Here is a 17,293-nt window from a genome sequence, read left to right on the forward strand (position 1 = left end):
TCACAGCAAAATGATGGAAACCAACGTGTCTGGCTTTAAAGTTTTCATTATACACATCAGTACAGGATAAGGCTATCAGCGGCTGTCAGAAATGACAATATAATTTCTGGGGAACGTATATGAAAACTGCTTCCCCTGTGGCTTCTTTTCATTCCTCTCTTACAAGAACTTTGATAGATAATTAGTGACCCTACATGCTTTATTATAAAGCAGGGGGTCCCCAACCTGTGGGCTGCAGCCCACTAATGGGCCATGAGGGGTTTGCAACCAGGTCATGGAAACGGCTGGCGAGTGCATGCGAACACACATCCTCACTTGTGCAAACTCCATTTAAGTGGGCGGTGGGTGTGCATGCTGGCCGCTCATCCAGAACCAGGCCCCTCTCGCCCTCCATCCTTTCTGCAAAGCCAGAAATGTGGGGGAAATCAAATAAAAGACAACCCTTTATTTCAGACAGCTGTCCTTTAGATTTTTTTTTTTTCAAAAACTTAACTTGTGTCCTTTATCTTGCTCATTTAACTTTTACTGTACCAACGGTACTACTTAATTGTGCCATCTTTTAGTTTCCTGTGAAAAATATGGAAATTGAACTCACTTTCTAAAATAAATTTACATACAGTGTTGGTTTTTAAAAAAAATTTTGTTAGAATTTTCATTTTCGTTCAGATCTTCTTGGTTTTCTCTTGAATTTCCCTTTGTAAAGCAAAGTTATGAACATAAACAATTATTTTTATCCTTATGAACTCCGTTCATGTTTGGCCTTGATTTTTTCCCAAGAAAGTATGGGCAGGGTGCCTACGGTATAATTAATTACCTGAAAAAGGGGATTCCCAGAGAAACTTTACCTTCATGTATATAAGTTCATGCTTTTAGGCAATATTTACTCTTCTGTGCATATTTACCAACTTTCCATGGCACTCTTTAATTTGGCATAAATCAGGGCCTGACAAGAGCCAGCAAAAAATTAACAGGGGCTGCCAGCCGCCTTGCCAATATTCATTAAAAGCTGCCACTTTGGTAGCAGCTGCGAGAACCGAACTGGCATCCACGAACTGGCATCCACGGCCTTCTCTTCCAACCAACATTGGAGTGTAATCACCATGACAACTGTTGCTGGGGGCGGGTCCTTCTCAGAGAAGGGAATCACGCCTGGTAGGGAACAATAGGAGCCGCCTTGCAAAGAAGTTGCATCACACATACACACACACACACACACACACACACACACACACACACACACACACACGCCCCGGGCTGGGGGGGATGAGAAGGTAGCCATGCTGAATTAAGCTGGTCACTCCAGAAGGTCAAGGGGTTGGTCAAAAGCAGTAATTGCCATCTCTCTCTTAAAACAGGTCATGGATTGAATGACACCAGCGATACTTTCTTTGTGTATCATTCTTGTAAAAGAAAAGTTCCCCTTTTGAGTTGGTGGTGGTGAGGAAACCACGGGCTTTTGAAGGCAGTAAGGTACAAGGGAAAGGGCATAAAAATAGAAGAGGAGCTGTGCTAGATCGATTCAAGGACCAATTGGATACAGCAAAACGGTTCATCATAGGATGAAAGGAAGCTAGAAGGGGAGCAGTTTTCTGCTTCATGTTCCCCCCCCCCCCGCAATTATATTGAGGAACATAATGTCTTGGATACTAGGTAGTCTTTTCTGACTGCCGTTGGTAAGCCTTTTACGCTGCATAGATGCGTGTAATCAAACCTTTAAAGCCAGCCACCTTAGTTGCCATCACTTAGCTGTGGAAGCGGATTCTGTAATCGACTCGGTGCTCTGAGAATAAGTTATTGCTTTTGTTGATTCTGAATCGTTCGCTATTCAGCTTCATTGAGTGATTTGTGCTTTCTGTAGCGTGAAAAAGGAAGGGGGGAAAAAATCTCTAGACCATGCATAATTTGATATAGCTCTCTTATTATCCTTCCCGGTTTTTTTCTATGTGAAAAAGCCCCATAGAGTGAAGCCTTTCTTTGTATTCTAACTGAAGTCAGCATGACTTGTCTGGCCCATCAAAGTTATGTCTAAAGGCACAAGATGCAGCAACCTTCACGAAGCTCAGCAAATTCTGGGTCCTGGAACCCTCCTGTGGTCACCTTCAATTTCTGTAGGGGAAAGCCAGGAAATAAATGTTATGGGTAGGTTGGGTTTGAGGTGGGTTTGACCCATTTATAATTTTTTAAAATATTTTTTTTTATTAAAAAACAAACAAATATAAAACATTCCATCTTTCCTTCTGCAATGTGTTGTTTGGGTACATACATCTCTGTGCTACATCGTTCCTCATTTATCACATCTTTTTTTTTCCCATAAAAAAGTTTTATTTTTACGATCATGTTGAACAACTCATTCAATGTACAGTTATATACAATTAGTCGGGCCTGTCCAGTCACCACCCCACTTTTTAACACTCTTCCCTCTTTTACCTTCTTTTACTTTCCAGACCTTCCTCTCCTTCTCTTATCTACATCCTCTCCTCCCTCCACCCTACACCTTCCTTCTCCCTCTTCTACCCCTCTTCCTTCCTCTTCTCCTCTTTCCTACCTCCTACTCTCTCTTTTCTCCCTCCCCACCGTTCTAAAATGGCAACTGGGCAGACCCGACCCTACATTAATTATATTTATACATCTTCAATAATCCCTGTACATTAACCATCACTAGCCTCAACCCCCCAATTCCCCTCCCCCTTACCCCCTTACGCCCCACCCCCCACCCCGACTTCCCAGAACAAAATGCAGGGTATCAAAACTAACAATCATAATCTAAAATAATTCCTAAATTATAATCTCTAGTCTCTCCACACTTAGTCACACTCTCAATTCCCCTCTCCTTCAGAAATATATCTAATACAAAATATTTCCTAAATTTACTCATATGCTATTTGATATTTTTTTATCTGATACTTATTTTGAATATAATCAATCCACATTTTCCATTCTAAAATATATTTTTCTTGTGTATAGTCTTTCAAGTAAGCAGAGATTTTTGCCATTTCTGCCAGATTTGATACTTTAAGTGTCCATTCTTCAATTGTAGGTAATTCTTCTTTCTTCCAATATTGAGCAATCAAAAGTCTTGCGGCTGTTATTAAGTTCAAAATCAATTTAGTCTCTATAGCTGTACAATCCATAATTATTCCTAGTAAAAGAACTGCAGTAAACTTAATCTTCTTTTCAAAATATTCTGCATGATCCACCATACTTTAATCCAAAATGCTTTAACTTTTTTACAAGTCCACCATATATGGTAATAAGTGGCATCTTCACAATCGCATCTCCAACATTTAGCCTGTACATTAGGATACATACATGACAATTTTTTGGGGTCTAAATGCCATCTATAAAACATCTTATAAAAATTTTCTCTCATATTTTGCGCTTGTGTAAATTTAACATTCCTCACCCAAATTCTTTCCCAAGTTTCCAACATTATTGGTTGCTGAAAATTTTGTGCCCACTTAATCATACAATCCTTAACCAATTCAGTCTCTGAGTCTATTTCTACTAATACATTATACAACCTCTTAATATGCTGTTGGCCTTGATCTCTCATTTGTTTTAACAAATTATCCTCAATTTGCTTAACACCTATTTTTTGATCTAATTTCCATCTAGCTTGTAATTGTCCATATTGGAACCATGTATAATTTTTCCCTTCCTCCCCCATTTATCACATCTTTTCACGTTCACATTAACATTAATTTTATAATACGTTAAGTACATTACACATTTAAATGTTGTAAAATTCCCCTTTTTCTTCTTAGCATCTGTCAATAATAATACACTATTAACACCAAATATCATTATTCTCTTCATACATATAGTAATAGTTTTCATCTTATTTACAGTATAACTCACTCTTAATATATTTTCTACTTATTTTTGGTCTCCTTCATTTCCAAACTCTCTTTTTATTCTCCAACCATTGATAAAATGCTTCCCATATTATATAATATTCAGTTTGCTCTTTCTTTTTAATTAGTAACGTTAATCTATTCATTTCTGCAAATTGTAATCCTTATCACCTTATCTTCAATAGGAATCTTTCCACTTTTCCAGTGTTGTTTTTGAGGGGAATAGCATTGGACTTGTTATGCTTTAAGTTTTATGGAGGGAAGGTCTATTCTTGTTGATACGAAAAGGCTGACCTTAAAATATGATCATAATGTCTTAAATACATCATCATGTTAATGTAACAGAAAAAGCCAGGGAGATGTGGAAAATGAGTTTGAATTAAAAAAAAAAGTCAACAGATATGACATTGAGTAGGCAAATGAATGGAATAACCTGTAAAATGGGTTGAAGCTGAGGGAAGAGAGCAAAGGGAAGATATTACCTTGTTTAGAGCCGTGCTTAGAATGCAGGAAAGGCATTTTATTCATAAATGTTATTGTTATCCCTACAAAGGTTCAGCCAAAATGATCTTTCACAGTCACGTTATCATGTCACTGGTTCTTTTCTTTTACTGTTTGTGATTATGCTGACCTTTTCTCCAATACCCATCCATTGTTTATTATCTTGATATGTCTACTGCAATATTGTCTTTGTGTGCTAGCTGGCACTGCTAGCTGTATTAAATGGCTCCCCCCACCCCCAATTCCTATTGTCATTTTTCTCCAAATGAAAATGAAGAGTGTTACCTTTGAAGAGAAGCCAGCATAATTGTGGCATCTCACGGCGTGCTCAGAGTTGATCTTTATTTCATATGCACTTTTATATCTTCACTGGCATTGGCGGTTTATGTAAAGTTTTTGAAAAAGGTGTCTCTTTAATTCTTAACAATATCATCCTCCAGTCCATCAATCCACCATGAAACTGTATCTTCCTCTTCAATGTTTCTATATCCTTGGTCCTTTCCCATTCATTCTGCTCCCCACAAACATGCTGTATCTCCTCTAAAACTTTCCAAAGGTTTGTCTCACTCGTGAAAACTCTGCTTTTTAACTTGGACATCTGTCTTCTTTTCCTGTCCATTTCTGTTTATACAATATTATTCCTCAAATCCGTGCACAAGGCATCTTTTCATAGATGCCTTTGGAATAGCAAATACCTTTTTGTAACAAATGAGAGATGCATGCAGTCAAAATAATTGTATACAATTTTTGTCAGTCTTTATTCCCATCATTTTCCTTTGCCATTTCCCATATTTACATTCAGATTGTAAACCACATGAAATACAAGTCTGCACTGTGCCAAGTCCATAGAGAGGGCTATATAAGTTGTAGCAACATCCTACCAACATAAAAAAGGGTATTTCTGTTTATAGCTGTCTACAGAATACAGGTAATTCTTGTAATAGGTCTACCAGTCACGAGCAAGATCAAAGAGCTAAAATTGAGCTCAGAGGCAGAACTAAGATTTTGAAGTTCAGACTGACAAGCCAAACGTGTTTTCAGCAGAGATAGTCATGTCTTCCAGTTTGGCAAGGATGTTGACATTGATCCTGCCAGTGAAGTCCCTGGGCAGATTGAAAGGTAAAAATCACTGATACGGCTGTTTCTGCCTCCAAGAGAGTCTAGACTTGGTTGTTGATGGACGTGGAAGTAACTCTTATTCCTGAACTGATTATGAAAAGCAAAAGCACCTCTATCATAGAGACCTCTCATCCGTGCCCTACTATCCTCGAAGAATGATTGTGATTTTTATTCTTATTATTTTTCCCCATTTTAACCTAACACAGCAAAATCAGGATTTGGTATTACTAATCCCCCATTTGCAGTTAAGTTTAGGATGAGAAGTGTAGCTCAGGATTTTAAGGCACAGTTAGTGCCAGTAGCTGCTCAGAAAATATGGTTTCAGGATAGCAGAATATGAGTTACATATACATCAGTTTACGTGGAAACGGCAAAAGGAGAAAAGGAAGAAATCTAACAATTCTCAAAATTATAGTGGCCATTTTCCCTGATAATGTCCAGAAGGATGTGAGTTTTGATCTTTTGCCATTCTGACCTAGAAGAAGATAAAAACTAGATTCTTTGCATTATAATGCTTAGATACCTAAAAGATCTAGAATCCTATTGTGGCATTACTATTTTTTTTTTTAAGTAAAGGAACACGCTAAACCTACCAAGTTTTCTTTTCATTTATGCACATTAGACATGTTTGTAAAAATACTAAAACTGTTTTTACTAGATGTGCGTATGCATCAAGGGTGAAATCCAGCGGGTTCTGACAGGTTCTGGAGAACCGATAGCGGAAATTTTGAGCAGTTTGGAGAATCGGCAAATGCCACCTCTGGCTGGCCCCAGAGTGGGGAGGGAATGGAGATTCTGCAGTATCCTTCCCCTGCTACGCCCACCAAGCCTCACAACGCCCACCAAACCACGCCCACAGAACTGGTAGTAAACAAAATTGGATTTCACCACTGATATGCATACGCTTCCTGTAGAGATGTGCATCGAGTGGAAAATAGTTTTTTAGTTACCTGAAACACACATTGCCTTCTGATGAACCATTCTGGATGAGCCATGACTAGCAGAAACAAAATTGTTGCCATGCCCTGGTTATGTGGAGCTTTGCCGCTCAGAGTCAATAATCCTGTTGTTGAACAGCTTAGTCTCCCTCTTGATGTCTTGAAGTCTTCCTTTGCTAACATTCCTTTAAACATTTCCATACCTGATTGTCTTCCTTCATATTGGAACTATCTCTAGCTGAAGATTATGTCCCACAATGCCCTTCTGGGTGACACTGAGTTAATCACTTCCTTTTATTTTATTTTATTTTATTTATTTATTTGTCACAACAATATATATAAGCATCACACAAAAATATTATATAGTATATAAACATATATATGAGGAAATATAAGGAAGTATAAGCATATATATATAAGAAGAAGAAAAAACCAATAGGACAGGAACTGTAGGCACGTTTGTGCTCTTATGCACGCCCCTTATGGTCCTCTTAGGAATGGGGTGAGGTCAATAGTAGAAAGTTTTTGGTTAAAGCTTTTGGGATTATGGGAAGAGACCACAGAGTCAGGTAAAGTGTTCCAAGCACTGATGATTCTGTTGCAGAAGTCATATTTTCTGCAATCTAGATTAAAGCGGTTAACATTAAGTTTAAATCTATTGGTTGCTCTTGTATTATTGTAATTAAAGCTGAAACAGTCTTTAACAGGAAGGACATTACAATAGATGATTCTATGAGTTAAACTTAGGTCTTGTCGAAGGCAACGGAGTTCTAAGTTTTCTAAGTCTAGGATTTCAAGTCTGGTGGGATAAAGTATTTTGCTGTTTTCAGAGGAGTGAAGAACTCTTGTAAAATATTTTTAGGCACACTGCCTTCATATGGTTATCACTGTAAGGGTAAAATGAAGAGGCATCCTTTTGTAAGTCAGTTTTTGCTCCTGACCATAGGACGCAAATTAGCCAAAACCAAACCTGTGAAGAATTTGGTTTGCCCGTTCTCTCCCCTCCTGTGCTCAGTAGCTTCCAACAAGGCTTATCTCAACAGCCGGAGGAAGCTGCTAAGGGTGGGGCGGGGGAGGTGGGGGGGGAAGGGTCCCGACTCTCAATCCTGTCTTCCCAGCACCTTCTCTTTCGTGCCTCACCCTTATCTGTTTCATCACTGTGTTTTTCCTCCTCAAAAGTAAAATAGTAAAGTAGAAGTAAAAAAAAACAAAAACACTTCTGGCAGCAAGGATAGCAATTTGAGGCATATTCAGAACCAAATGACCTTATTTTGTTTCCTACCTGGACCAAAATTATCTGTTTTGGTTCAGACATCAGCCACCCAAAAGCAACTGCATTGTGCACAGAACAATTTGTGCAGGAATTACTTTGCGTATTGGTAGCTTGCACTTAAAATGACATTGTATTGTCTCATCTTGTCAAATTGCTCCAGCAGGTGGCGACTTGTGAAGCTAAACCGGCATCCAGTGCATGCTGTTTTGCAGTAGGATCTCTCTCCGGGGCTTCATATCCATTTTCAGCTTTGCAATATATTGTTTTCCTTTAAAAAAAAATAAAATCCTTACCCTGACACAATTATTTCTTATGGAAGGCAGATTGCAGTAAAGTTTAAAGAATGCTGAGGTGCTTTTGACTGTAATGAGTTTTTATTTTCTCTCTTCCCAGCAACCCCAGAGTGCAAGTTGCAGCAATTCAAGGAGGTGCTTTACAAAAATTGCTGGTTATTTTGGCCACAGATCAGTCCTTGGCAGTAAAGAAAAAGGTACAGGGGGGAGAACATATAGAACGGAATATTTTACTGGAATGTTTATAGCTGCCTATGCGGGAATGGAAATATCCATGAGAATGGCTGGGCAAAAAGTGGAAAGATTACATTATGAGATTGTTAATGTTAGATTTCTCCTAACATTTAAAGGTGCTAGCACTAATCAGCAAAGGTCATGCCCCTTTGCTCATTAATGCTAGCAGAACTGGGCTGGATGGGCAGTAGATGTCAACAGAGAAACAACAACCTTCTTTGCTTCTGTCTTGTGGTCACCTGAATTTTGCAGCCCAGATCTGATAATCCTGTGATGGTGAACCTATGGCACGCGTCAGGGGTGAAATGCTCCTGCTTCGGACTGGATCACCCGATCTGGTAGCGATGGCGGCGGGTGGTTCAGAGAACTGGTAGCAAAAATCCCTGTCGTCCCCCCCCCACACCCACAGCTTAGCCACATGATCATCAGAGGGTTTTTTTTTTAACTTTTAAAAGCATTTTTTCTTTGGCCGAAAAAATGCTTTTAAAATTTAAAAAAAAAGTTGGCCACACCCACCCAGTCACATTATTATCCCCCACCAAGCCATGCCCACAGAACCGGTAGTAACAAATTTTACATTTCACCTCTGGCAGGCGTGTCAGAGGTGGTATGCAGCACCCTCTCTCTGGGCATGCAGGCCATCGCCCCAGCTCAGCTCTGCCGTGCATGTATGCGTGCCTCCCACCAGCCAACTAGTCTTTGGGTCTCGGCTGTACATACACGGGGGGGCCCCCGCACATTCATGTGGGGGGGCGGGGTGCATGCGGGGGGGCGCACAGAAGTTGCATTCTGGGGGTTTGTGCGCGCGTGCGCTTGGGGCACTAGGTTCGGAAAAGGTTACCCATCACTGTGATAGTCCAATCACCAAACAGCTTTGAAGGTTGAAATCTTCCTTCTGTGATAATCACTGAAACATCTTGACACTTGATCATCTCACTTAAGTTTGAAAACAATTCTTAGTGAAGGCTTTAGTTGCAGGTAAGGCACATGGGACCAGGATATAATGGCTTTGAGCTTAGGCAATCCTTATTAAGCCATCTTTTGCTCCTGGAAAATATGTGGGAGGCACATTTTTAAAAAGTATTTGTTTAGTTTGGTTTATGTTCTAACCGTCTCCACAGAGCACACTTATAATCTGTTTTAGACAAAAAAGCGGTTGGTTGACTGCAATCTCTGTTTATTCATAACTTTATCCCAATCTGTCGTGTCCCACTCCCCTTCCGACGGCCGGGTCTGGGAAGTCTGTATCAAGCGTGGCCACGAAGCCTCTGCAGCTTTGCCAAATCCCTTTCAGATTTCTCAGGGCAGGCAGGAATCCAAGGTGTGACTTCAGCAAACCAGATGAGACTGCTTGACTCAAGGAATGCCAAAAAGCAGATCCTTTATATAGGCCATGGGGTGTGGCTCCATGACTCAGCACTTATCCAGGCCTGCCCCTCCCTTCCTTTTGCTGACGTCGCCTCTCAGATCTCCGGAAGCCGGGATCCATCCACTGTGAATTCCCTTCCTCCTGATCTGCTGCCAGCAATTCTAGCACGTGGCTGGCTTCGTGCTCACACACTGTAGGAGTGAGGTTTGTTTGTTCATTCCTGACATTCTGTCCGGACATGGTGCCAGGGCTGGGGGCTGGAGGCATGCCAGGCCGTTCCTCTTCATTATCAGACTCTGAATCGGATAGCAGACCCGGTAGGAGATGGGAGGGGCCCGGCTGAGGAGAGGAGGGAGGACAAGGCACAACACAATCCGTCCTCAGAGTTGCATGCAGCAGAAAGACATAACATGCCATTAAAAATGCATTATAAAATCTTAACATTTAAGACATTTTTCTTGTATAAAGCAATGGCAACTCTGTAAGGATTTGGTGACTCTTCTGGAGATAGTGATAATGATTCATTAAACCTATATCCTGCCTGATTCTCTATGTTAATTTAGTCTGATAAGAAGCAAATAAAGTCACCCCCAGACAAATGGCATTTTGGTTAGGAGGTGGAGTTAGGGCACATTTTGCTACAAAAAGGACCCATGTGGGTTCAAAGAAGTAGCAAAGAAGCATGTAGGCTAGAGGCTTAGGTTCCTTCAAGTGACAGGGACAATTTCATTCAGAAAAGAGATACTGTTATACTTTCCATCCGATACGATGAAGAGTGAGACATTAGAGCAAGCCAAAGAGGGAATCATACAGTATATTATACAATTGTAAATGCATTGTTTGCCGATGTTTCCTGTTTATACTCAGGCTACTAGGTCACCCTAAACTACCTGCAGAGTAGGTGCACCTGCTGCTAGTTTTCTAGGTTCTAGTTTTCCAAGAAAAAGAAGATTATCAGTACAGGTGGTCCTCCACTTAACAACGGTTCATTTAGTGACCGCTCAAAGTTACAATGAAAAAAGTTACTTATGATTGTTTTTCGCACTTACAGCCCCTGCAGCATCCCCAAGGTCAGGTGATCAAAATTCAGATGCTTGGCAGCGCTGCTGTGTCCCGAGGTCATGTGATAATCTTGGACGGCTTTCTGACAGCAGAGTCAATGGGGGAGCCAGATTCACTCAATAGCTATGTTAATAACGTAAAAAACTGTAGCAATTCGCTTAACAACTGTGGCAAGAAAGGTTGTAAAAAAGGGCGAAATTTGCTTAACAAATGTCTCACTTAGTGACAGAAATTTGGTTGTGGTCGTAAATGGAGGACTACCAGTATAAGTTGTAGAAGCTAGGGAACTGCTGGAAAAGTGAAGGTGGAACCCAAAATAGAACTGACATAAAGGGATTGTAGACTCCCAATGGGATCACCCCAGCTTCCAAGAATATTGCCCTGTTCAAAATGCAGCAGGCACGCAGAATAATAGTCTTAGGCACCTGGATTGGATAGTATCTAAGGGTTTTAAGTTATTATATGGACACATCTGAAACCTGTATAATATCTGAGTGATGGATTTGGCTTTAAAAAGTTTTACGGCAATTGATAGATATTTGCCCCCTTCAATAGGAAAGAAGACCAATATGGCTTTAGTGCTGTTATCAGAAATAGATTTAGTTGTTCATACCAGATTCCAGAGGATTAAAATAATATGCCAAGGATTTTGAAGGATGAAACCAGACTTGTATTGTTGTTATTATTATTTTTTATCTGCCACAAATGTTTACAGCCTCTAAATCCCTTTGAAAAGGCCCCAGGGATGACGTCTGAAGACCAGCCTGAGTTAGAGAGAGTCAGAATAAAGAAGCGGTGCTAATTCTCTATTATTCACTTTACAAGGATGAAATTCTGTTTTGAGTTGAGGCGATGACAATTGAATTCCTATCAGTATTGAGGAGAGGGAGAGTCAGAATACAGCACTGCTAATCTTATAAAGAGAAAGCTGTGCTTCGTCTTAACGCTGTAAGGATGGGGCGGATTGAATGAAATTAAGCTGGGTAATGGTACCCTTGAACAAATCGGTTTTTCAATGCATGCAAAAATCCTTTTCATTGGACTCCATCCTGTCATTGGATTCTGTTTTGATTTGGGAAGATCCCAACCTGTCATAATGATGTACAGGTAGTCCTCAACTTACAACAGTTCATTTAGTGACCGTTCAAAAGTTACAGCGGCACTGAAAAAAAGTGACTTATGACCGTTGCAACCTTTGCAGCCTCCCCATGATCACGTGATCAAAATTCAGGCGTTTGGCAACTGGTTCGTATTTCTGATGGTTGCCGTGTGCCATGGTCATGTGATCCCCATTTGCGGCCTTCTGACAAGCAACGTCAAGGGGGAAGTCAGATTCACTTAACAACCGGGTTACTAACTGATTCATTGAGGCAAGAAAAGTCGTAAAACGGGGCAACACCGACTTTAACAAATGTCTCATTGAACAACAGAAATCTTGCGGTCATTGGCCAAGGACTACCTGTACAATAAATTACCTCAGGAATTAAAAAAAATAGAAATCATATATCCAGGAAGAAACGAATACATAGAAAGTAGTGGCCTTTATTGAGCAGATTATACGTTTTACATTAAGGGGTATTGTTGTTGTTAGTTGTGAAGTTGTGTCCGACCCATTGCGACCCCATGGACAATGTTCCTTCGGGCCTTCCTGTCCTCTACCATCCTCTGGAATCCATTTAAGCTCACGCCCACTGCTTCAGTGACTCCATCCAGCCACCTCGTTCTCTGTCGTCCCCTTCTTCTTTTGCCTTCAATCTTTCCCAGCATTAGGCTCTTCTCCAGTGAGTCCTTCTTTCTCATTAGGTGGCCAAAGTATTTCAGTTTCATCTGCAGGATCTGGCCTTCTAAAGAGCAGTCAGGTAAGGAGTATTAGGTTTCCGCAAAAATCATCATGAGGTAAGACTTTCAGGTTTGAAAAGGCCGAGTCTCCATTGCTTCATCCAAGAATATAAGCTAACACAGATATTGCTGAAAGCCACATTCCCCAACCCCTCTTCCCACTCCCCCTTCTTCCTACTGACATTTAGCCATTCTGCGTTTGCAATGCTTCCGGACTGGCCCTGCGCCTATGGATTCACACATCGTTGGGCAGCAGAGCCAGTTCAACTCTGCTACAGAGCACAGGACTTGTGAACTGAATATTTGAAAGTCATCCAGTTAACTTGACTCCCAAAAGTAGAATTAGGGAAATCATGACTGTGTACTGAGCACTTCATACACCAAGAGGAGAGGAGATGGGGTGGGGTCTGAATGAGACGGGAAAAGTCTTCTGGGAGGCAACTCTTACGTGTGTGGCAAAGATGAGAGAATGATGATTTTCTCTTGAGGAAGCAGGGTCTTCAGTTGGTAAAAGTGGAGCTGGGAAAGCTGAAGGAGTTAAAAAGTCACACTATGTACAATTAGTTAGTTAGTAATGTACACTTGTAAATGTACAATTTATGATAAGTCGCTTAACAACCATTCAAAGTTACGATGGGCCTCCTCAGAGCTACTAACCCAGTGGTTCTCAACCTTTATAGTGCTGCGACCCTTTTAATACAATTCCCCACGATGTGGTGACCCCAACCGTAAAATTATTTTTTTAGGCAGCGATTTCAGCGCACCTCAGCAGCTGCAGAAGGGGAGGAAAAGCGGCAAACTGGTTTTTTGAATTTATTGCGCCTTAAGCCATATTGGCTAGCGATCTGAACTGCTTGCGATTGCCTTGAGGACGGAGGCATTAAAGCAGAGACTCCTCCCCTATTAAGTTTATCGCGCCTGAAGCCAGATTAGGCTAGCGATTGGGAGTGATTGCAGCTGGTTTGAGAGGGAGACATCAGAGCAAAGATTTATCTCTTTTTTAATTCATCGCGCCTGAAGCCGAATTCGCGATTCTTCGACTCGCAAGTATACTTCCCATATTTCCGATGGTCTTAGGCGACCCCTGGCAAATCATCATTCGACCCCCAACAGGGTTGCGACCCTCAGGTTGAGAACTGCTGTACTAACCTGTTTTCGGAGTTACGAGAGCTACACCCACCCACCCCCATCCACCCACACCATGGTCACGTGATCACATTTTGGGCATTTGACTCATCTTTATGGCCATTTGCAGCATGCTACCATTGCGCAACTGCAATTTGCGATTCCCTTCCCCTTCTTTTTTTTTGGCCGGTTTCCAGCAAAAAATGCCCATTGGGAAAAAGGGATTTTTTTAACTGGGTGCCACGTTGGCTTAATAGTGTAGCATTTGCTTAACCACCATCAGAAAAATATGGTTGTAACCAGTGGTGGTTTGCCCCCGGTTTGGACCGGTTCTATAGAACCGGTAGTAAAACCGGCAGGAGGCTCCGCCCACAGACCTGAACATCATCAAAAGTGATCTGCACATGCGCAGAAGAGAACCCACCCTTGGTTGTACTAGGGGTAAAATCTACTTACTGTCCTTACCAGCTCAGAAGTCCACACGCCGCACATGCTAGCTTTGCTCCCGCGCACACGCACATCACAGGCGCGTGCAGACCTTCTGCACATGCGCAAAACCTGTGCATGCGCAGAAGGTAAAAAAACACATTACTTCCTGGTTAAAACCAGGAAGTGATGACACCCGGGCAGCGAGTGTCGCCGGTGGTTCGGTGATCGCTACCGGATCGCTGAACTACTGACCACGATCGCTACCGGATCAAGAGATCCTGTCAGAACCGGGAGCATTTCACCCCTGGTTGTAACTTTGAATCTGGTCACACCGTGCTTCAAGTTACAACGACAATGACTTATGATCATAATTCCAGGGTCAATTACGGCTGTGGGTTGAGGATTACCTGTATTAGGATAACAGATTGAAAAGGCAGGGGTAGAAAACAAGTCTGTGATGATACAGACAAATGCCTTATGGCTGTTCCAGCATCCCTGGTCTGTTGCCCTTATGGACAGCCCCATTTTCTTGGAATAATGGTGAAGAATATATAATGTCTGAACTATTTCTGCACTGGTTGTGGTGCACTATTGAACTATTTCTGCACTGGTTCACCACATCCTAGGGTTGGCTTGGGGGAATGTATGTAGCACAAAATCCTCCTTAGAGTTTCCTGAATCTGGTCTATAGAATGGTAGGGCAGACTGTTTAACATAGAGGGGCCTCTGGTGACTCAACAGACTAAGCAGTCTGTTATTAACACAGCTGCTTGCAATTACTGCAAGTTCAAGTCCCACGAGGCCCAAGGTTGACTCAGCCTTCCATCCTTTATAAGGTAGGTAAAATGAGGACCCAGATTGTTGGGGGCAATAAAAGTTGACTTTGTATATAATATACAAATGGATGAAGACTATTGCTTAACACAATGTAAGCTGCCCTGAGTCTTCGGAGAAGGGCGGGATATAAATTCAAATTTTAAAAAAAATCCTAATGGCAAGCCTGAATATCCACTCCTTAACAGAAACAGGAGACCCCACGAGAGGTTGAGACCCTTGCTTCCTACCTCTGGCAGTGACCCAAGATTTGAAGTTCTCACTAGGAGCGAAGACCTGAAAAAGGCCTCCTGGCTGATTGATTGGGATAGAAGTTGGGGCCTTATTGGCTCTTCAGTTGTCCGCTCACTGCCTGGCGTACATGCTCTAGTGATTCTTCCTCAATGTGCAGCTTTGCCATTCTTTTTGGCTGCGAGTGCTTCAAGGTCTCCTACAAATCCTAGTCTGATAAATAGGTCACTGCTCTTAATGTGGGTTCGCAAAGCCATGTGGCCTGCTCTAATCAGGATCATGCTGTCAACCTTTTAACAAGGCTGCCTCTGAATATCCTTGCCTTAAGCCGTGTTTGAAGCTCGGAGTTTCTCGGGATGTTTGTGCACCACAGGAAAAGGAACGAGATGGATGGCTATATTTGTGTGTGAGCAAAATGCTTCCTGAGGGAGAATTCCTTCCATACGAAAGGTAGACCATTAGAGAACTCTGCGCTTGGCAGAAACTGTTTACAGCACGGTCCTGGATGCTTTGCTGAACAAACTGGTAATCTTACAAAATGTTCAGCCTTTGTGCTAGAGGGAAGAAAGGTGGGCTGGAGAATTTGTCTCCTTTCATCTGCTCATTGCTCACTTGGCTTCAAGTGGGCCAGTCACCAATAGTGTGTGTGTGTGTGAGAGAGAGAGAGAGATAGAAGATTATCTCGTCTTGCTTCCTAGTGATTTTATGGGTCACCAATGAGCAAAGAGGCTCTGCGAGGCTTCTGTGCTTAGCAATAGCAATAGCGCTTAGACCAGTGGTTCTCAACCTTTATAGTGCTGCGACCCCTTTAATACAATTCCCCATGATGTAGCGACCCCAACCATAAAATTATTTTTGTTTTGAATTTATCACGCCTGAAGCCGTATTGGCTAGCGATCTGAACTGCTTGCGGTTGCCTTGAGGACAGAGGCATTAAAGCGGAGACTCCTCCCCTATTAAGTTTAACGCGCCTGAAGCCAGATTAGGCTAGCGATTGGGAGTGATTGCAGCTGGCTTGAGAGGGAGACATCAGAGCAAAGATTTCTCTCTTTTTTAATTCATCGCGCCTGAAGCCGAATTCGGCTAGCGATTTGAAGAGCCTGCAGCTGGCTTGTGGAGTCAACCATTGGAACGCAATTCTTCGACTCACAAGTATACTTCCCATATTTCCGATGGTCTTAGGTGACCCCTGGCAAATCATCATTCGACCCCCAACGGGGTCCCGACCCACAGGTTGAGAACCGCTGGCTTAGACTTATATACTGTCTCATAGTACTTTACAGCACGGATCCTTACCGGGCCACGACCTATTCATAACTGGGCTGTGTGAGTGGCCGCTAGTGTGCATGCGCTCGCTTGCACAGCCCCACTCGCACAAATATCATGGACGCTTATGGCCCCACTCACATGAGTGTCATGGGTACTCTCAGCCCCACTCACATGAGCAACGGGTGCTCGTGCATATATGCACCTGCCCTTCCCACAAAACCATCCCCTCTTCCCCCAGCTCCAGGCCGCCAACTGAGAAAAGTTTGGAAAGTCTGTGTTACAGCACTCCCTGAATGGTTTACAAATGACAGCATGTTGCTCCCAACAATCCAGATCCTCATTTTACTGACCTCAGAAAGATGGAAGGCTGAGTCAATCTTGAACCAGTCAGGATTGAACTCCAGGCTGTAGGCCACCCGCAATCCTGCATTCTAACCACTGCGCTCTGGTAGCAGAGTGTTCTTGCCTTGGGCCTATTCATACACATTTGGGCTGGCTGGTTACATTTTCTTCCTGTCTGTCCTTGTTTAAAGAAACTACTGTTATATAGGAAGAAGATTCATTAGCCAAGACTTTGTTTGGAGAAGAAAAAGAACCGGAGAACCGGTAGCGGAAATTCTGAGTAATTCAGAGAACCGGCAAATACTACCACTGGTTGGCTGGCCCCAGAATAGGGTGGGAATGGAGATTTTGCAGTATCCTTCCCCTGCCACACTCACCAAGCCACACCTACAGAACCGGTAGTAAAAAAATTCGGATTTCACCACTGTCCCAGTTTACATTCTCCAGGCCACTTCTGTATTGACAACCCTCTCATTACTCTAATTTTTAGCACTAAGGAGAATTTGCATCCATCCTGGTAACTCGGAACTACACCAAGTCTGGATAAGGAAGCTTTTGCACCATTGGGAGTTCTGGAGAAC

The 17,293-nt window shown here is 42.2% G+C and overlaps 1 protein-coding gene across 5 annotated transcripts in view; it reads left to right on the forward strand.

The window, feature by feature from the left end:
* Positions 1-17,293, forward strand: part of SIL1 (SIL1 nucleotide exchange factor) — a 52,319-nt gene that overhangs the window by 20,630 nt on the left and 14,396 nt on the right. For all 5 annotated transcript variants that reach the window (XM_058180484.1, XM_058180456.1, XM_058180463.1 and 2 more), the window contains one exon: positions 8,079-8,175. In XM_058180484.1, coding sequence (XP_058036467.1) covers positions 8,079-8,175 — 97 coding nt within the window. The remainder of the gene's footprint in view (positions 1-8,078; positions 8,176-17,293) is intronic.

Source organism: Ahaetulla prasina, chromosome 1 (assembly GCF_028640845.1).
Source record: "Ahaetulla prasina isolate Xishuangbanna chromosome 1, ASM2864084v1, whole genome shotgun sequence".
NCBI classification, from domain to species: Eukaryota; Metazoa; Chordata; class Lepidosauria; order Squamata; family Colubridae; genus Ahaetulla; species Ahaetulla prasina.